This window comes from Phytophthora sojae, assembly GCF_000149755.1.
Source record: "Phytophthora sojae unplaced genomic scaffold PHYSOscaffold_8, whole genome shotgun sequence".
Classification (NCBI taxonomy): Eukaryota; Oomycota; class Peronosporomycetes; order Peronosporales; family Peronosporaceae; genus Phytophthora; species Phytophthora sojae.
The window spans coordinates 1-19,860 of NW_009258122.1; the positions used below are offsets into that span (position 1 = coordinate 1).

At 56.9% G+C, this 19,860-nt stretch overlaps 9 protein-coding genes across 9 annotated transcripts; 2 read left to right on the forward strand and 7 right to left on the reverse strand.

Moving 5' to 3' along the window:
* Nucleotides 1–817: 817 nt before the first annotated feature.
* On the forward strand, nt 818–1,494 carry PHYSODRAFT_337163 (hypothetical protein; the record flags this gene model as incomplete). The annotated part of the gene is made up of 2 exons (XM_009534792.1): nt 818–1,116; nt 1,185–1,494. 2 exons carry the CDS (start codon nt 818–820, stop codon nt 1,492–1,494), a joined length of 609 nt encoding a protein of 202 aa, XP_009533087.1.
* A 1,399-nt stretch (nt 1,495–2,893) lies between these two features.
* PHYSODRAFT_519571 (hypothetical protein) lies at nt 2,894–3,430 on the reverse strand (the record flags this gene model as incomplete). The annotated part of the gene is made up of 1 exon (XM_009534793.1): nt 2,894–3,430. A coding segment is annotated over one exon (537 nt), but the record flags the coding sequence as incomplete, so codon positions are not given.
* A 126-nt stretch (nt 3,431–3,556) lies between these two features.
* PHYSODRAFT_337164 (hypothetical protein) lies at nt 3,557–4,420 on the reverse strand (the record flags this gene model as incomplete). The annotated part of the gene is made up of 1 exon (XM_009534794.1): nt 3,557–4,420. The coding sequence occupies one exon, from the start codon at nt 4,418–4,420 to the stop codon at nt 3,557–3,559; it is 864 nt and encodes a 287-aa protein (XP_009533089.1).
* An 802-nt stretch (nt 4,421–5,222) lies between these two features.
* On the forward strand, nt 5,223–5,636 carry PHYSODRAFT_521027 (hypothetical protein; the record flags this gene model as incomplete). The annotated part of the gene is made up of 1 exon (XM_009534795.1): nt 5,223–5,636. A coding segment is annotated over one exon (414 nt), but the record flags the coding sequence as incomplete, so codon positions are not given.
* Nucleotides 5,637–7,468: 1,832 nt separating this feature from the next.
* Nucleotides 7,469–12,279, reverse strand: PHYSODRAFT_287014 (hypothetical protein). Its single transcript, XM_009534796.1, has one exon. The coding sequence runs from the start codon at nt 10,335–10,337 to the stop codon at nt 9,096–9,098; it is 1,242 nt and encodes a 413-aa protein (XP_009533091.1). The 5' UTR covers nt 10,338–12,279; the 3' UTR covers nt 7,469–9,095.
* Nucleotides 12,280–13,431: 1,152 nt separating this feature from the next.
* PHYSODRAFT_520295 (hypothetical protein) lies at nt 13,432–14,622 on the reverse strand (the record flags this gene model as incomplete). Its single annotated transcript, XM_009534797.1, has 1 exon — nt 13,432–14,622. One exon carries the CDS (start codon nt 14,620–14,622, stop codon nt 13,432–13,434), a length of 1,191 nt encoding a protein of 396 aa, XP_009533092.1.
* Nucleotides 14,623–15,426: 804 nt separating this feature from the next.
* PHYSODRAFT_443985 (hypothetical protein) lies at nt 15,427–15,885 on the reverse strand (the record flags this gene model as incomplete). Its single annotated transcript, XM_009534798.1, has 2 exons — nt 15,427–15,555; nt 15,670–15,885. Coding segments are annotated over 2 exons (345 nt in total), but the record flags the coding sequence as incomplete, so codon positions are not given.
* A 289-nt stretch (nt 15,886–16,174) lies between these two features.
* PHYSODRAFT_520275 (hypothetical protein) lies at nt 16,175–17,198 on the reverse strand (the record flags this gene model as incomplete). The annotated part of the gene is made up of 2 exons (XM_009534799.1): nt 16,175–16,890; nt 16,961–17,198. 2 exons carry the CDS (start codon nt 17,196–17,198, stop codon nt 16,175–16,177), a joined length of 954 nt encoding a protein of 317 aa, XP_009533094.1.
* A 1,285-nt stretch (nt 17,199–18,483) lies between these two features.
* On the reverse strand, nt 18,484–19,691 carry PHYSODRAFT_520093 (hypothetical protein; the record flags this gene model as incomplete). The annotated part of the gene is made up of 3 exons (XM_009534800.1): nt 18,484–18,772; nt 18,884–19,274; nt 19,355–19,691. 3 exons carry the CDS (start codon nt 19,689–19,691, stop codon nt 18,484–18,486), a joined length of 1,017 nt encoding a protein of 338 aa, XP_009533095.1.
* Nucleotides 19,692–19,860: the final 169 nt, after the last annotated feature.

Below are 19,860 nucleotides of genomic sequence, written 5' to 3' on the forward strand. Positions count from 1 at the left end.
GAAAGTATTAGGCAGGCTGCTAGGATTTCATGCCGCCGGCGTCCGGCACCTAGGCCGAAATGGGTACTTATGTAAGGTAGCAAAAAGGAAGGAATCGCGGCGCCGGCAGCGTCACTGACATGAGGGGAGCCGGCGCCGCGGCCTAGAATACACTTACTACATCTTCTACATGGGTGTGAGCGCGGTCTTAAAGCTAAGACGTCAGGCGGCTGTGATTTCGTGCCGCCGGTGGCCGCTACTGCGGCCAAAATGGACTCGTCTTTTGGGGTTGCAAAATGCGGGAGAATTTAGTTTGTGGCACTACTGCCATTTACGACTTCCACACTTAAGCTACGCTATGCACGTCACGCTATCACTTCAACGCGCAAATCTTCAACGTGCACATCTTCATCACCTTTCGCGCCATCCTGCTTGAGCGGTTCCTGCTGCCATCAAGCAATTCCACCAATCATCGCACGTATTCAAACGATTCCACCAATGATCGCCAATTACTCCTGAAATAACCAATAGATTTGCTTACAATTTCCCCCCTGGGTTCGGAATCTAGAGGCGTCTTCGTGGGCATATGAACGGAACCAAAGCTCGCCGCCGCCTCGCATCGAAAGCTCAATTCTAAAAATGCTGACAAGCACTCAAGCGCCAACAATGTCGTGATCGCGCCCGGCTCCCCGCGTCCTCTCATCCGACCTCTGCCGAACCCAAATTGCTGCTGTCTATTGGGGCGGCATGCTCGCGGGCCCGGACATGCCCGTCAACGACGCCATGCCGACAGCCCCCGACATGCCCGGCACCGACGCCACGGACGACAGCCCCCGACATGCCCGGCACCGACGCCACGGACGACACGGACGGCATGCCCAATGCCACGACACGGACGGCATGCCCAAGGCCACGACAGCCCAAGCCCCCCGAAATACCCGACACGGACGACACGGACGGCATGCCCAAGCCCCCCGAAATACCCGGCACGGACAGTATGCTCGGTGTCCTCCCCAACCTTGGCTCAGTGAGCCTGTGTGCAGTCCAGGATGGTCCCGGCAAGCAATCCACGATCGAAGCCCCCGACATACCCGGCACCAACGCCATGCCGACGACCTCGTCTAGTTCAGCACGCCCGTGGTCCCCGACCAGCCCTGAGCGAGCAGCACGCTCGCGGACCCAGACCATCACGGCACGGATGGCAGACCCGCGGCCCCCGATCTGCTCGACACGGACCCCATGCCCGCGGACCCAAAGCACCCCCAATACGGACGGCACGTCTACGGCTTTGATCAAGCTCGGAATGGACTGCATGCTCGCGGACCAGTCCGGCCCGGAGCGGATCTCATGCAAGCGACCACCGATCAGCCCGACTCGGGCTGCATGCCGATCCTCTACTACATCGACTTGGACAGTACGCTTGCAGTCCCCGCCAAGCCCGATACGGAGCGCACGTTCGTGGCGATCGACAACTTCGACAACTTCGACACTGACGGCACGCCCGCGCCCCTCTAGAGGCCTTGCGTGGACGGCATGGCCGAGGTCTCTCAGAAGCCGGACATGTACAACGCGCTTTTGGGCCTCGACCAGCCCCACATGGACAGCCTGTCGTAGCTCCCAGTGAGGCTCGTAGATCGGCGGACGACCGGAGCTCAGGATAGTTTTAGCTTACATTCGATTAACGGAGCAATACATCAAGCCGTTTGAATTGCTGTACTCAAAGCTAGACAAACATCTCAATATTGACTTATCGAAGTCAATAACGACATAAACGTTCTAAACTAAAATCTAGATAAACATGCCAATGTCGACATCTCTGAATCAACCATGGCACCTCTATACTAAACTCTATACAAACATGTCAATGTTGACAAGACAGCGAAGCCATATTGCCATGGTTGACCATACAAAATCCGATACATACTGTCACGTCTCAACGTTGCTTCGCGAAGCTCCTACAGAAACCAATGTAGACACATCTCCATTTTCTTCATGTCGAGACGTCATCTCAAATAACCTGCCAGGGGCGAAGTACCGCGTTAGTAGGATCAGGTGAACCCCGCGCTGAAAAGATAGGATTTACAGCAGCGCGTTGAGGAGACGTTGTTGGCGCAGCATATTTTCCTTCAGCCCGTTCGATATCATAGACCGGTAGTAGCAGCCTCTGTAGTGTACTTGTACACGACGACAGCGGGAGTATGAAATATCCAAGACTTGTGAGCGTCTAATACACGAGCGACGCTATGGTCACATTACTGGTTATGATAATGCGCGGTCCACCTCCCGCTAATTTTCAGAAATTTACATTAGGTTGAAGCGCTAAATTGTGGCGCTCGTGTTGCACTTTCAAACGTAAAACCACGCGTGACACCCAATCGAGGCGCGAACGCGTTCGCGCGCGCGAATCGACCTACCACGCATGAAATCCGCAAAGCAATTTGATTGGCAGGAACCAAGTCGGCGGGATCTCGAAAGGTCGCCACGGCCGTATGGCTTGAAACGGCACTTTCCCCCGAGGTTTTTCTTATCCCTGCAAAATTGGGATAACGGTCGCCGGTGGGTTAACAAGTCCTAGCGGCGCCAATACACTGATTTCTTTCTTCTAACTTCTGAACTACAAGTTAATCAACATATTTGAGTCATATCCGGCATACTGGAGGAAAGACCAGCTCACGGCGAATTTAATGCGCTACTTCTCGGACCATAAATCCTAATATTGGCAATGCGACTCTTCGTTTTTCATTTCAAGTCGTAGCTGTTTTCAGATTGAGTCATATCCGGCATACTGGAGGAAAGCCCAGCTCACGGCGAGTTCAATGAGCTGTTGCTTGGATCATGAATCTTAATATTGGCGATGCGACTCTTTATTAAAGATTAACTCTTTGCTAAAGAGCAAATGCAATATGCAAATGGACTATTGGTGCGACAGCGCTGGCCCATTCCGGCGGGGTCGTCCCACGGTGGTTTTACCTCTTGTGATTCGGCGGTTAGTCATCATGCGCTTGCCGTTGGGACCCACGTAGTTGCGTTGGCTCAGGGCAAACAATAAATGCACGCAAGCACCAAACTTCTGGTGGTAGTTGCACGGGCACCACCCGAGGGCAATGTCGACCTCCCAGCCGTTGACAGGTTGACCCAGGACCTCCATACTTGCGTAGTTACTTCCCATCTGCGCAGAGATAGCCAGGTATTCTTCTGAGCGTTGTCTACTCTCGACATAAATTCTTGGCGGGGGAGCTGAGAAAACGTTAACAATCGCTCCGTGCTGCAGTTCTGCCAAAAACGAAGGCGCCATAGTGTGGACATCTACTTCGAAAAGTAGACTGTCGTGCGCCATTTGCCGAGCACGTCGCGCTAGCCGGTCCGTCGCCTTAACTGTCATGTGAAAAGGACGTTGGTCCATCGATTCGTCCGTGCAGCAGTCACTGAGCAGACGAAGAAGCATCCCGAGCTTAGTTCTTGTGCTCAGCGTGTAGTCGCGCTTGATCACTTTGTTGTACTGTTCAACCGGATTGTTCGTAGTCGCGTAACCACTAAGCGTGCGGTACACCTGCCAGTTGGAATACCTATCCTTCAACTACTGCTTCTCGAAGTAGCCGGAAAACGCTTGCGTTCGCGGATCATCTCTCCATCTCGTCAGGGCCATATCTCGGTGGCGCTGAAACTCGACTTCACAGCTGCTAAAATGCATCCCGTAGATGTCCTTCATCACTTCACTACGGCAGGCAGCGGGTACCTTCTTTTGGACGTTTTGCAGCACGTGAAAGAAGCACATCAGGTACGTGTAGCTCGAGTCTCGCGCAAAAACATCCGCAAACGCGCTGTACTGGGCATCCTCTGCATCGCCCATCACAAACCGCAAATGGAGGCTCTTTCCGGTGACAGCCGTGTAAAATTGTCGAAGCGATGCGAGGGCGAGAGTGTAAATGTTTGTCAAGCGCTGGGAAACCACGAACACTGCACCCAGGTGGAAACTGGCGGCTCCATCTGATATACCCACTACGAAAGCTGGGTATTCAACTTGACTGAGCTTGAAAGTCGCGTCCATGTATAAGACAAAGTCCTCGGGGGGGGGGGGTCGGTCCAGTCGTTTGAGAAGCTGCTTCGTTGGAATGCCGACGAAAAATGGTTCAGCGTCTCCACCATCGCCGGCGTAAGGTCGGGCATCATTGTCAACGGACCACGTAAATATGAACGGCTTGGTTTCTTCTTCATATCCGGTAAAGAAGTGCTCTCGAACAAACGCAGCAATGTCGTCGTAGAAATCGTTGTTCCCAAGAGTTTTGCGGGCATGGTAATTGACGCAATTTTGTACAGCTCGTAGCGGTGGCATAGCGTCAGCAGGTAGGTTGAATTGATGACGCATCAAGCTGTGAATCCGCTTCAGCTTCAGTCGCTGTTGAGTGAGGGACTTGCAGAACTCCTTCTGGCGACTTGTCATCGATGAACGCTTGGGGGACGACGCAGATGTGTGATGCCTTCCGAATTCAAACAAGGACGCCACCTTATGCTTTGCGCATGTAATCAGCTTACCCCGCCAGGGGCAATCCAAGTAAGGTACAGCATGTGCGCAGGTTTTTGACTTGCACTTGAAAAGCCGATAGGTCATCAGATGGGGGTATGGATCCGCGCATACGACGCAGGTCATTGGCTAGCACTTTGTAGTTTTGTATGACTTTAACCGCTCCAATTCGATGGCAGCAGGCTAAGGGGGAAGTGCTGTTGCTAGCTCTCCCCAGTCGATGGTTTACCCATTTTTGGTGGAGGAAGAGTCTTGGTTTGTGGGTAAATAAATAGAGCCTCTATGAGCATTCCAGCCACTGACCGCAATATCCAGCAGCTACAGTGTCCACCGGTAGAAATGCCTGTGAGCGCTACGTTACTGGTAGGGTCTCATTGGCTAATAAACGAGTTTGGCTGGAGCAATGTCTTCTACAGCGGGTGGGCAAAGTCAGCACCCCCCATCTCTGTCCTTGGCAACTTCAACACCTTACCAGACTAGAGTGCAAGTGGAGATTTTGATCTCGACCGCGATGAAAGCGGCTTTCTTCTTGTGGTTCGCTTCGCTTGCCTGCATCTGATTGTCATGCTATTTAACGAAATCCACCAATCAACGGAGCCAAATTCGTTTATATTACATTAGTTATACTGTCTTCTGAGAACCAGTCGATTAGACGCAAGCCGAGTTCGAGCTCGAGTTCATTCGAGCAGTATCATATCCCTTTCATCCGACTAGACCCTACATGGCACGAACAGCAAGGCGTCAGTACTCCCAAGACCTTCGAGACCGCGTCATCCACAAATGGAAGAAGGAGAAGCTGGGCTACAAGAAGATCAGCAAGCACCTGTGCATTCCTCGCCCAAGCGTGCGCTCTATCGTCAAGTTCTACAAAAAGCACGGACACAGTACCATCCCGCAGCGTACAGGACGGCCTCGGCGAACCAATGACCGCCGTATAGTTCGGGAAGTAGAGCGCAACCGCTTTGTTAGTGCTGCGGTTGTCGCCGCTCAAGTGGCCAAGGACATCGGTCAGCCAGTGTCAAGCACGCTCGTCCGCGAGCGGGTTCGAGATACAGGGCTCCATGGGAGATCGGCTCGTAAGAAGCAATACCTAAGTCGTAGGCACCGCCGGCTTCGCGCCGCTTACGCGAAGCGGTTCGACAACATGGCCCCTGAGTGGTGGAGCAGAGTGCTGTTTAGCGACGAGGCGTCCGTCGAGCTTCACGGCACCTCTGGTCGAGTGTCGGTTTGGAGGAGACCACACGAAGCCTTCGATGCACGCTGCGTCATTCCGACATACAAGTCAAGCAGAAAGTCGCTGATGGTGTGGAGTTCCATCACCGCTGATGGTGTTGGGACTCTACATTTCTGCGAAGAATCCGTCACGGGTGACTACTACAGACGCATGTTGCGCCAAGAAATTCCTACTACCAAGGCGCTCATGGGTCTATCAGGTGAGACACTTTTTGTGCACGACAACGCGCCGGCCCACACAGCCAAGCTGACAGCAGGATGCCTACGCGAACTGAAGCTCATTTCGTTGGGCCACCCGCCGCAGAGCCCGGATCTCAATCCAATCGAGAACGTCTGGTTCATCATGAAGAAGGAGTTACAGAAGAACCCGGCAACATCACTCGATGATCTCAAGATTAAGCTTTTAGATATTTGGACTAACATTGATGACGAAGTAGTTAGGAAGTGCGTTCTTTCAATGCCAAAGAGGCTGAAAGCGGTGCTTGCCAGCAAAGGTGGTCATACAAAGTACTAAGTTGAAGTAGTAAATGTACTTCCAATCATATAGAATAGGAGGATGCTGACTTTGCCCACCCGCTGTACTGTGCTTGCGCACAACGGACTGTGTCTGTGCAGCGCGAATGACGACACTGCCTTTCTGAAGTGTGTTATTCAATCTTTTAGGACACTAAGCCACAAAGATTGTGCGATTCTGCGGATATTTGTGATTTTAATAGGTTCTCCCTTGAATTAGCAGTCCCACGGACGGGGCATTTTGCAGCCTGGCTGAGAAACTTGGCAACTTGGTGGGAAATGGTGTACTCTTCAGTTTTATATGGATGCCTCCGTAATAAGTGGAAATTTATACAGTAAACTTTCTTCTTGTACAGGTATTACACAGTCGTTCGTTCTTCGCTTGTTCTTGTGAAGGCCCACTCTTGTAATCTTCTCAGCGACCTATCCCTTGAGAAACGGTTGCCGCCGCCGATTACGAATGCTGCAGATTTCGCCGCTGTCCTCGGGCGTGCAGCACAGCAAAGGCTGCTTGAAGCTGAGGCTCAACCACCGACGTCTCCGCAAGAGCTTCTCTTGAGAAACACGTCCAGTACGAGGATAGATTCACTCGCTCCCCGCATGTTTCCCCATCGAGCCGATGCCGGGGACCGTAACTATGACCGGATGTATTACATGCAGCGTTGCACGCCTTTGCTTTTTGCAAGTGTTTTTCGCCGCCGTTGTGTGCGCCACGCGAACTTTCGGCTAGTCGCCCTTTCTTCGCGCATCTTGATGATGCATGCATATGATCGGGCTCGAGCGCATCCCTCCACAGTCAGCCAACACGGCCTCAACCTGCTCGACTCACTTCGCAAGCGTCGCTGTGCTGGACAAGCCTCGCTCCACCCCTCACACCGCACACCCGACGCCGATGACGCCCGCCGGAGCCGAGAAGGCCGCCTTCCAGATGCGCTCGCTGCGCCCCGTGTCCGCGCGCATCGTCTCGTACGGCCGCGAGAACCAGTCGCGCCGCCGCCCCACGCTCTACGTGCTGCGCGTGAGCCGCAGCGGCGCCGCCGACTGGTACGTGGCCAAGCGCTACTCGGAGTTCCGCGCGCTGCACGACGCGCTGCAGCGCCAGTTCAACGGCAGCGGCGGCCGGCAGCACCCGAGCTGCTGCGCCTGCGAGGAGCTCGAGGGCTTCTACGGCCGCGTGCGCTTCCCGGAGCGCCACGTCCTGCAGTCGAAGCTGGGCATCTCCAAGCAGCTTCTGGAGTCCACGAGGATGGAGGAGCTGGACAGCTACGTGCGCTTCCTACTGGAGACGACGCAGGGCCTGCTGGGCGACGAGGACGAGGACGACGAGGACTCGCCCGAGTGGGACGGCAACGACAGCTCGAGGTGTCTGCCGCTGGACCTGATCAGGGAGTTCTTGATGGTGAACGAAGACCACGCGGCGGCGGAGGATGCCGCCAAGGCCCAGCAGCAGGACCCAGAGACCTCCAAGGACCGGAGTGCGGCGAGTGCAGTGGCGCCCGCAGTGCCGAGACGCCAGCTGCACCGCCTCACGAGACGCAGCTCGTCCGTGACCAGCTTCCACGTGCGAGAGCTGGACCTCGTGGAGAAGAAGAGCTCGCCCACGGGCGACTCGATGCGCAACCTGTTCGCCGAGGACTGGTGGGACCCCACGTTCGCCGACGTCTTCGACGAGTGCGCGGCGCCGCCCGAGGACGCCTTCATCCACCGCCAGGTCGAGGACGCCCCCACGCGCACGCACCCGCTGCGCCTCATCGAGAGCTTCCCCCGCCGCTGAGAGAACAGGGGAGAACGACGCCACAGGCGGTCCGCAGCGCGAGCAACGGAACGAGACAAAAGGGCCGCCCCACTTTTCGATCGACAGTGCACGGCGCTGCCGCTGATTTATTTGTAAAAAATTCGCTATCTAACGCTAAAGAAATTATCAGCCCCCACAAAGTTCGAGCCCTGCAGTCTTCAGCCGGCGACCGCCAGCGACAGCTCGGTGCTCACCGCTATGACCAAGACCTCGCGCCATTTATTTTAAAAAATACTCCAGAGAAGAGAAGCTGACGCCAAGCGAAGAACCGCCGCCAGACGATCTTTCCCCATCTCGCGGGAACCAACGCAAGTCGCTGCGGTTCAAGCACGTACCGGTAGTTGGCGGGAGCATCCTCCTCGTCTCGCATGGCGAGCAGTGCTAACGCTGCTAATGCATCAGCTTGCGCGCTGGGAAGCGATCGTAGATTGGCGAGGCGAGTGACGGCCTACATGTAAGCAAGCAGCAATGAACGCAGCGCGTGTGTTCACATCCTGCTTGTCCTTCCCGCCAGTCGCGCGCCGATTAAGATTAATAGAAACTGCAGGAACATTTGGAAACGGCTTCAACAAGTCGTAATTTTCAGACCGTAAATTGTACGGTGAAGTGACCTCGCCATCGACAGTCGATTCGACTCACCCAAGAAGACCTGGGGCGAGAGAGAGCTCGGTCGGCGTACAGAGTGGAACGGAGAAGGATTTGGGCCGCTTCGGGAGTACCAACCTGATGCTGCATGCGACCAGGCTCGACGGCAAGTATACCTGTGAGGTAAGACTGTTTTGCCGCCGGGTACGGGAACGAAGAAAATGTGCTTACCAGGAAAACAATCGTCCCTTCAGGGTTAATCAAGAGTTCACTGTTTCAGCAGTTGGAATCGAAACTGCTTCATCGTTTTTCGTCCGTATCCTAAAAAACAAACGTGATTCATTCCACTACACGCACAATATCTGAGCTGCAGTGACAACATCCACCTGAAGCAATCGACGCACCCCGCTAGAGATATTTATCGCCTTCATATTGAATTTTGTTCACAGCACCGAGAACCGAGCGCACTTACGCCTTCGCAGCCTCGATCGCCTTGGGACCAGCATTCCGGCGCAGCATGTAGAGCACGCGCATGGTGTACTTGGTAATCTGCTCCTTGGTCATCACGAGGAGCGCACTCTTGAGGACGGTGTTGAAAAGCTGTGCCGAGCAGCCCTTGAAGTAGCCGCTGGGACCCTCCAGCTCACCGATGCGCTTGAGCACCTGCACCATCGAGTTGCCCATCTCAGCGTGGTGGTGGCCGTGCGAGCTCTTGTGATACCCGGCAACCTGCTTCTTCTGTGCCTGCATCAGCACCTTGGCACGAATAACAGGGTAGGTGACAATAGTAGCCACAGCCTTCGCGATCGCCGCCAGAATGAACGCCTCGAGCGCCGTGAGCGAGCTGATGCGCTTCGCGCCGCTGGCCGCCATCTTGGAGTGCTGCAGCTGCAGCTTGAGCTTGTCGAAGATGGTGTAGTTGATCGACGGGTTGCTCACCAGCACGAGCGACGGGATGAACCCCTTCCAGAAGGACAGCAGGCCGTCCTCGGCGTAGATCTCCTTGGCCAGCCCCCACATGGTGCGTCGGTTGGCGTCCTTCTCCTTCTGTTCGCCCTTGTCGTCCGCGTCGCTGGACTCGTCGTCGCTCGGCTGGATCTGCGCGCGCGTGTTGATCATCTCGAGCGGCAGCGTCATCGACATGTTGAGCGCGCCCGCCGTGGAGGCCATGAGCAGACTCATGCCCGTGGTGATGGGCGTGCTCGAGTGCTTCTCCACGGCCGTCTTGAGGAACGAGTACCAGTAGAAGTACGCAAAGTTGGACGACACCGTGTGCACGACCTTGGAGCTGAGCCCGGCGAAGAGCCCCTCCACGCCCTCCTGGCGGTAGATGAGCCACACGGCCACCAGGAGGTTGTGCGCCTTCTTCTTGCGGGCCGCCAGCGCCTTGGCCTTGGCCTCGGCATCCAGCTCCTGCTCCTCCTCCTTGCTGTTGTCCACGTCCACCTGGCGCCGCGTCTTCACCACGTCCAGCGGGTACAGCAGCACCGCGGCGAACAGCGCGCCCATGGCCCCGGCCTGCGCGTCATAATAAACAAATGTTAAAATAAATAATAATAAGGAGGAGCTTGCTTTACTAAACAAATCGCCGTGCAAGAGGCGCCAAAGCGAGCGCAGAGACGATAGATTAAGCAGGAGGGTTGGGCGACGTACGGAGGCGTCTACGAAGGCCTTGAAGGCGGGGGACGTGGGGTTCTTGACGTCGGTCATGGCGGCGGTGGAGCGGATCTTGAGCGCGGGCCAGTAATTGCGCGAATGTTGACTTGACTCGAAGTTGCAGGCGCCCCGTCGGGGCTTTGACGGGGTGGGTGGTCCACACTATCTGCGACATGTGGCGGCATGATGGGGACGCTATCGCTATGCTTGGCTAGGCCTGCTGGCGGCGGCAGCATTGTCTGCAGAGCGCGATGCTTGATGTGCTTGCCAGCTGAGCGTGTGCTCGCGCGCTTTTGAGGGGTGCTGTGATATCCCAGCGGGAAACACGGCGCTCTGTCGTCAGCCTGCGTCGCTGAGGCGGAGGCTTTCGGTGTCGGCACTGCCGACACCGAAAGTCGACTCGGCACCACCGGTAAGCGGTGCCAGATCTACAGTTAGCCAGTCTGCACGCAAACCTTTTAGTGGTCTGAAAAGCGCAGAGCGAACACTCAACCTGGAGTTGTGACCATGTAGCCGAGTTAATGCATGCGGTACAGGGGCATCGCTGCGGCTCATGGACTCATCGCTACCTTTAATAGGTCCAACGAGTCTCACCGATACTTCTACGTAGAAGTCATCACAAACGTTCCCTACATGTACTTACGCGAGGTAAATACAAAAATGGTAAGCGTCTTCGTACGGCCGACAAATACTGGAGGTACGCCTCAAACCAATTTTCCGGCGGCACTGGTCGTAAAGGCCGTCTGGTCAAGATTGCGTGCGTCGATAGTTGCCTTCTATCGGGTCGTTCTGCCACGAACGTACGCATATCTGGGGCTCCGAGCAAAGCGGTTCGTTTGAACGTTAGCGTCTTTCGGAGACAAACAGATCTGGACGGGTGGGGCTGCAAATACATTGCAGCTCGTGACATGACGTCTAAGACTTCAGCGCGATGCCAACGTCTGAATAGAGTTTACAAACTTGCCCGATCAAATCACACGAACGATTTTTTTTCCAGAGCAGAGTTCAAGTCCACGTAAGTACTGTAGCTCCTCCTTGTCGAGGATTACCGAATACTGTAGCTCTCAAGATCAGGATCGATAATGTTGTTCTCGGGTTTGTGTTCGTCACCGAGCACCACGAGCAGCGAAATGCCATGGAGCAATCTCTTTCGTGCACGCTCAAGATGCATCCGCACCCCCAGCAATCCAATCCCGTCCGAGAGTGCAAGCTGTATTGTACGAGAGGCGTGAAGACGAATGTGCCACGCCGGTCCGTCCAACGGTTTTCTAGTCGACCAAGTGACAGCCCAAAGTTGAAGCCATCATGTCATGTGTAAACCACACTAAGTTGGGTCGGTCCCGAACTTATGCTAGGCAACAGCCTAATTCATCCCCTTAGTGTACGCAAGAGTGGAGCGTCCGCTTGGAAAGCGGATGCGCCGGACGGCGCTTTTTCGCCAAATCCCATTTGAACGGCAGCGCGGCGGGACCGACCAGGAGCTCCGAGAGAGAAGCAGTACCCCAGCCACGCCAGGCGCTTCCCCCCCTCGACCCACAGCAGCACCATGGTGAGCGCCGCTCTTGCTCCCCCCTCTCCTCCTCCCTCCGCTGCATCGCGCGCGCCTTTCCTCCCCTCTCTTTGGCCGGTGGTCGCTAACTCCGCCCCCCTCTCCTCCTCCTCTCTCTCTCTCTCTCTGTGCCTCCAGGACGACCGCGACGATCTCTACGTCATGGACGAAGGTAAGGCGCCTCTGGCCTGAAGCGATGGCGTGTCCAAATAGAAGACGCTAACGCTGCGTGTGCCCCCGCAGAGCTCGAGGACTGCGGACGCTACTACGACGACGTGGACGAGCTGAGCCCGCAGCAGCGCATCAAGCGCGTCATGTACCCGCCGCGGCTCATGGTGGACTTCAAGAGCTTGGGCGTACGTGGCGTGGTCTAGATGCAGCGCTTGGCTTGGCTGGGCGGATTGCATGCATGCTTGGTGTAGCATCTGGCTGTCTGGACGTTACGCTTGGACTAATCACGTGGCTGGCTCGACTGTGGACAGGAGAAAGCTCTGAAGCGCTATGCCAAGTTCTACCACCTCAAGGTGGACGAGGACTCGGGCAAGGAGGACCTGGCGGCGCAGGTGGCGCGCCACTTCGACATGTCGCTCGAGGTGGAGGAGGACGACTCGATCGTCGCCTTCATGCAGCGGCTGCGCAACGGCGAGCGGACGGCGGTCAAGCGCTCCACTGCGCGCGAGAAGGAGCGCAAAGCGCAGGCTGCGGCCGAGAAGGCCAAGCGCAAGTCCAACAGCCGCAAACGCCAGCGCGACCACTCGGTGTCCGTCTCGTCGGGCCGCAACACGAACAACAGCTCGAGCCACAGCACGAGCAACGGCAACGCCGGCAGCACCTCGTCCAGCCACGGGCACGGGAACAACCACTCGAGCGGATCCAGCAACGGCCACAGCAGCCGGAGCCACGCGAGCGAAGGGCGCAAGCCACCGCATTCCAGCAGCTCCAAGCCTGCGAGCTCGTCGACGGGCAAGGGCAAGAAGACCAAGAAGGACGCGGACACGGGCGAGGACAACGAGCTCTACTGCATCTGCAACCTGCCGAGCTATGGCAACATGATCGCGTGCGACGGAAAGACGTGCCCCAACCCGTCGCAGTGGTACCACCTCGAGTGTGTCGGCCTGGCCGACGGGCGCCATCCGGACACGTGGTTGTGCCCGGAGTGCGACCCCAAGGGCTTCTCCGGTGGCTCCTCCAACAGCCACAAGAAGAAGAAAAACAAACGCTCCAAGTCCCCCGGCAACAAGTGAAAGCGTCCAACCCGGGCGTGACGTCGTACACTCGGCCCAAAACTTGGGGCTCTTCGCACGGCTCGCGTGCTTATGCTGCCTGATCCTTCCACCCCACCCTCGCTCTGCTTGTCTTCGATTCAAATATACCTATATTGTTGATCGCTTACGCCTGCATCTTGTATGGGTTTTGCTTTGCAGGGCATATTGAAGCTGTCCTGTTGTGAGTCAGTCCCTCTTTGCAAGCGATCTTATGCGTAGAGGTGCTGTTGTTGCACATCCTGTAGACGAAAACGTTGCGCTAATCGGTCTCACTGTACGTTTCGTCGTCGCATTGCAACTTTAGATGGCTACAGCGGATCCGCACTGGACGGTCTCAAGCGAAGGCCCAGAGCTTTACTCGCTTGTCCGCCCCTGACGACACAAACGCTGGCTCGGTCGGATGCCACTGCGCTTGTAGCACCTTGCCGTAGTGCTTGTGGTAGCTGGCAACAGGCTGCACAGTCGAACCGGTCGCCTGCATGACGCACAGCGTACCGTCAAAGGCGGCACTGAGCAGCCACTGGCCTCCGGGGGACCAGCGCACAGATCGGCACTCGTCTTGGTGGGGCACAACAACCTGCAGCGCCTCACGAGCTGTTGATCGCAGATCCCAGAGAGCCACGCTGCCGTCTTGGTGACCCGATACCACCAGCTTTTCATCTGTAGGGTGGAAGTGCAGCGAGAATGCTGCATGAGCTCCAGACGTCACCAAGCGCTCGCAACGCCGACTCCGCGTATCCCAAAGCCGAACCGTTTTATCTAATGCAGCGCTAAGCAGCAGCGTATTCACCAACCCTGAGCTCAAAGGTTGAGGCATAGCAATCGCTTGGATCTCGCCGACGTGGCCGTCGAGCGTTTGAAAAGGACCCGAGCTCGAGCTTCTTTGAGTGCGTCGAACATCCCAACAGCGGAGACGACGGTCGCTCGTCGAGGCCACCCAGAGATGGTGTGGAGACCCAAACTCGAGCGCGCGCGTCTTCCCCATTGAGCCGTTGACATCCCCACGCTGAATCCACAGCTCGTCGGTTTGCTGTCTCTGTAATGGATCTTTGCCCTTGGTTACCAGCACCTTGACAGACCCATCAGCTGCGCCGGATGCGATCATCGAAGCAGCGCCAGCACTGTGGAGGAAACAACGATTGTAACTCACGCAGTAAATACCCGAATCGTGGTGCTTGTGCCTCTCAAGCGCCACGGGGAGCAGTGGCAGGATCAGGTTGAGAGGGGACGACCAGGACAATTGCTGCTGTCGCTGCTGTAATGGGGTGGACAAGTCGAAGACCCGAAGAGCGCGTGCATTCGTCCCGACTGCTAAATGCGTACCGTTTGGATGCACGTCCAACGCGCGAACAGCTTGGGGCTCTTTCACCTCAGCTACGACGCTCGCACACACCACATGGTCGAGCGTGAGACCGCCGTAGCACTGCGGAGTCTGCTTCTGAGCAGGGAATTCGTGGTCGACCTCCAAGTCGTCGTACTGAAGCCCTTGTGGGTTGGTTTCCACAGGTGCTTCCTCAAATGACATTCCTTTCTCACCAACCTTTTGGTGGGGTTCTGGATGGAGCTTTTTCGAGGCATCGGACGTACTCAAGGCAAGACTACGTGAACTCTTTCGAGCCCAGCTTACATCGAAACGTCGGCTCGAGGAAACCGAGCTAGCGTGATCTATCTGCATATTCGTGAGCTGTTGGTTGTCGACTTCGGCCTGATCTTCAGAGATATCCACTGCAGCGGGATTGCCAGTCGCCAATTCAACCTGGTTTTCTTCTTCTTCAACAGCATTGCCGCCTTGCGTCGAACAACGTTCTTGCTCTTCTCTATCGTCGATGCAATCCAGCTCCGTTTGTGTGGCCACTTCACCCCACTCGTTTGCTCCACAACTAACCCCGATGTCAGCAGTCTCTTTCACATCTGGATGGCAAGTCACTGCAGCATCAGCCGTCTCCTTAACTTCTGGAATGCAACTCACAGCGGCATCCGTGATCTCCGGCGTGCAGTTCACAGCAGCATCAGCATACCCCTTAGCATCAACCTCATTGCCCTCCTCTCCTTGATCTCCAATCGTTTGATACTTATGCAGACTCATGGATGATGTCATCGAGTTTCGCTGTCTGCCCCGCCAAATAGACCAGTCCACAGAGTGCGCAACACTGTCAATCTCTGCCGAGTAGTAGTCGTACTTGTCGCTACTCAACACTGCAACCCGCGGCCTATCTAGAAGGAGAAGTTCATCATGCTCCTCATCTGCTTCGTCGGTTTTGTCGTTATCACTGACACTGCACGCCACCGAAATGCAACTTTCGGCCGTGTCATCGCCACTTTGTCGATGGAAGAGAACCGCATCATGGATCAGCCCAGCCAGTTGCAGCTTGGGCATGGCAACATACTTGAACACGTCTCGCTCCTCAGCATCAACCGGTGCTCGAAAGAGCGGCACGAGTCTCTCGAAGCACTTCAACTTGGCCCCCGCTAGCCGCGATTCGTGCAAAGGATCTCTCCTCCCATGAGTCTGCACCACCAGCACTTCGAGCTCATCCAACGCCAATAGAGCCGCCTCCAACTCGTGTGGGACCTCATCAAGACCCTGCAACGGCAGCAACAGGGCGCGAGCTCTCTGCACGTCGCCCTCGAAAACCCATCGCCGAAGCAGCGCCAACTCCCGCGACGAGCCTCGCAACCACGTCACGTCCAGACCGCTCTCCTGCTGCAAGGCCAAAGAGCTAGAGTACAGCCCCTTGGCCTGCAAATACTGCGCGATGAGGTACAACACGTCGGTGTGGTGAGGCATCGACGACATCGCTTGCGGCGGCGTCGCTTCACCGCCGAAACTGTGACCAAAGTTTAAGTTTGCAGACGCAAGAAAGAAGGCGCTGGCCTGACATCGAAATATGGACTTGACATTGTGTCGCTGGCTTGTAAGGTGAAGCTTGCTTTACTGGTAGGACTCCTGCTGTCGGGGTAATGAGCTCGCATCCATGCGGCTCAATGGTGGGGGCTTTGGGGACATCACAGTTTTACATAAGGATAGTTTTGTTTGTAGTATGTCTCTGAGGAAAACATCGTGTCTGTCTGTCTGTCTACATGGTGACGATACTGCTCTTCGGTGTGTCGGCCCCTGTGCCGCCGCCAAGCTCGCTGTCACCCCCGGCAGTCGCGCCCAGAGCTGCGGCCCCGCCGAAGCCGCCGGCCTCGGCCTCCTGCTGGGCCTTCTTCTTCCTCGAGTACATTGCGAACATGAGCGCGCCGATGATAATACACGCAGCCAGCACGCCAATAATGATGAACACGGTCGAGCTGGTACCGCCCGAGTCCGACTCGGACGCTACGGAGCCGCTGGCGGCCGACGTCGGGTCTGCCCTGTTACTGGTGCCAGCCTCGAGCGACGATGACGAAGAAGACGAAGAAGAGCTGCTCAACGACCCATTCACCGACGCGGAAAAGCTGCCAGAGCCGCTCAAAGACGAGGACGTGGAGCTGGAGCTGGAGCCTGAAACACTAGAGGAGGTCGACTTGGACGCAGACGACGACGTGGAGGAGCTGGTCGAAGCCTTGGACGAGCTGGTTGATGAGCTGGTCGTGCTGGAGGAAGAAGAAGAGCTGATACTTGAAGCCTTGGAGGAGGAGGAGGAGCTGGACGGCGTCTTGGAGCCGGAGCTCGACCCGGACTCGCACTTGTCGCCGCTGAAGCCGTCGTTGCACGTGCACCCGAAGCTCGGCGTGCCGTCCGCGCCCGTCGACAGCAGCGAGCACGAGCCCTGACCGCTGCACTGCACGCCGTTCACACTGCAGCCGTCTGCACAAACAAAGAGTCAGTCACTGGGTGTGTTCCCCATGTATCCACCACACCCTCCCACGGCCCTTACCGCTGCAGGAGGAGCCCCCGAAGTACTGGTCGCAGCGGTCGATGGACAGGCACTTGTAGATGCCGTCGCGCTGGATGCAGGCCAGCTGGCCGCTGCTGGCGTCCGCGGGGCAGTTGCCGCTCGTGGCGCCGCCGCACACCGCGCCGGCCACGCAGGCCTGGATGGACGTGGCCGAGTCGCCGGCCACGCACGTCTCGCCCTCGCCGCAGTCGGCCGTGCTCGTGCAGTTGATGGCCATGCGCATGGCGTCCGTCGCGCATGGCAGCGCCAGCAGGAGCAGCGCCGCTAGCAGTCGCATGGTCTGTATAGTCAAGGCTCGCCTCCTCTCTGGGTCTGTATGTGCAGAATGTACCGCGGGGCGGTGTGCGACTCCACTCGGCTTCGCTTCTGGCTGCTCTTTGGTGTGTGGTGTGGCTCCACACCTGTTTGGGGAGCGAAAATATTTTTGGCGCCCCGCGCGTGTCCCATTATGGGACTCCCATACAGGGGCCACCGGTCGCACTTAGCAAATCGCTCCAGTCGCTGAACTCCTCGCGTTGCTCACGGCGCTTGCAATCTTCCAGCGCTCGACCAGGTGGCGCGGGCTGGGGGCACTTACGCGCGCCCTCTGCCGATGGAAGGAGGCTTCTCGCAGGACGGCTGCGGAGCCCGTCGTGTGTGTCCCGGGGCCACTTGGTCAGCGCGCGCGGCGGTAGACTACTGTATTTCTTTATCGGCGAGATGATTCGCACCCGCACGCTGGATTTTGAGTGTGCGAATATGCATGTAATATGCATAAGGGTAAAGAGGCATAACAAGTCACAGTATCTCGCGGGTTTTGACCGTTTGGCTAATGAGAACGATCGATTTAAAGTAATGCGACAGATGTTTATCAAATGTGAAGACGCAGGATTATTGCCACACAAAGGTATGTATCATGTATCCGAGACATGCCACTGCAAGTTGCAGGCACCTGTGCTCAAGCCGCCAACAACCTGCTGTCGAGCGCACTGTCACACGAAGATCAAGCGGGTGGCGGCTCGAACATCCAGCGCTGCTCGGCTTACGCTCAAGCTGAAGCGCTCGCAAAGGAACCATGTACTGTAGCCATTTGCCAACGTCATGGCCACCGAAAAGATATGTCCGACTCGTCTGAAGCGCTGGAGGAGGACCGAAGTGGACCAATGAGGACGACTCGGCCAGCTTCAGCTTGCGCCACGCCACTCTGAAAACACGTTGGGCAAGGTTACGGTGTCGTCGAGGCACGGTAACTTGTGCGCAACAGGTATCGATGACCAATGGCCATTGACCATCACCATGACGAGTGTAAAGCTGCACGAGGATGATTTACGCTCTAGCCAAGATTGGCAGTACTGGATCCCTACCAGTGCCGTCAGCTTGATGCACGGCGTCATCAACGGCTCTTGCGAGCAACGAAGTTTACGAATAACAAGGACTCTATATTGCGAGAAGTATATCGCTGGTGTGCGTCGGCCATAGTAAAGTTGATACTGCTAGTCTGTAGGATGAAGTCGATCGGCTCCTTACATCGTGGCGATGTGTGATCGCGGGGTGCGGCCGGTGTGTCCGGCAACCAGGTCCCGCGCGCCCACAGCGCCGACGCCGCGCGACGAGGCGAGAGCGCTGGCGTACTCCTCCTCTTCCTGCTGCTTCCTCCGGCGGGAGTAGGCGACCAGCAGGACCGTGCCGATCAGGAAGAAGGCGGCCATCACGAGGACGAGGATCAGGACGCCGGCGCGGATGCCGCCACGAGACGAGCTGGACACCGACGCGCTGTTGGCCACTTCGCCCGACGACGACGATGAGTTGGAGCTCGAGCCACTCGCGTCGCTCGCATCAGCGTCAGTGTCGGCGTCAGCGGACGATGCGTCTGAGGTCGCGTTGTTCTTGCCGCAGCCGATGTATCCATTGGCAGCGCACCACAGGCCCACGTCGTTATCGGCCGACGAGTCCTCCTCCTTCTTGGACGATTGAGTGGTCGAGTTCTCCTTAGACGCAGCAGTCGACTCCTCCTCCTGGGACGCGTCGTCCGAAGTGGCGTCCGCAGCAGAGTCGTCCGTGGACTTGTCGGCCTTGTCCGAAGCCGAGTCGTCTCCGTTGGCCAGCGATCCAAAGAACGAGTCGTCGTCGTCTTCGTCGTCGGTGGTGGCGGAAGAAGAGTTCGACACCGTCGAGCCAGGAGCGATCTCGCACTTGGAGCCGCTGTAGCCGTTGTCGCACGTACAGCCGAAGCTCGGCGTTCCGTCGGCGTTCGTCGACATCATGTTGCACGAGCCCTGGCCATTGCATCGCACTCCGTTCACAGTGCAGCCGTCTATAGAGCAAAAACCGTAACAGGTTCATCAGTCAGCCTCTCCATCACTTTACACAACCGTGGAACTTCGTTCGACTTACCGCTGCAGAAGGACCCTCCGTAGTACGCGTCACACCTCGAAATGGACACACACTTGTAGATGCCCTTGTTGCCGTTAAGGATGGCGCAGCCTGCGCTGCAGTCGTCGAACGGCCTCCACACGCACGCGAGCTTGCCGCTGTCGTCTGCCGGGCAGTTGCCCATGGAGGAGCCCCCGCACACCGTGGGGGCCACACAGGCCTGCACGGACGTGTCCGCGTCTCCAGCCACGCAGGTCTCGCCCCAGGCGCAGTCCGCCGTGGTGGTGCACGTAATGGCGGCCTGCACCGAGCCCTGGAAGGCCACAAACGCCAGCGCGGAAGCACCGAGAAGCTGCATGACGTCGCGAATTCCTCTGTCTCACTGAGGTAAAGTTCACAACTGACCCGGCCAAATGGCTTGAGATCACTTCGGGTGGGGGGGGGGGGAGGCACCAGGCACTGGAACAGAGCCTACCGCGCTGGCAGGAAGGAGACACGGATCGAGGAACATTCAGTGGCCGCACGTG

Excerpts from the sequence above, each read along its gene's own strand:
- PHYSODRAFT_287014 (XM_009534796.1), bottom strand. The coding sequence starts at position 10,337 with ATGACCGACGTCAAGAACCCCACGTCCCCCGCCTTCAAGGCCTTCGTA.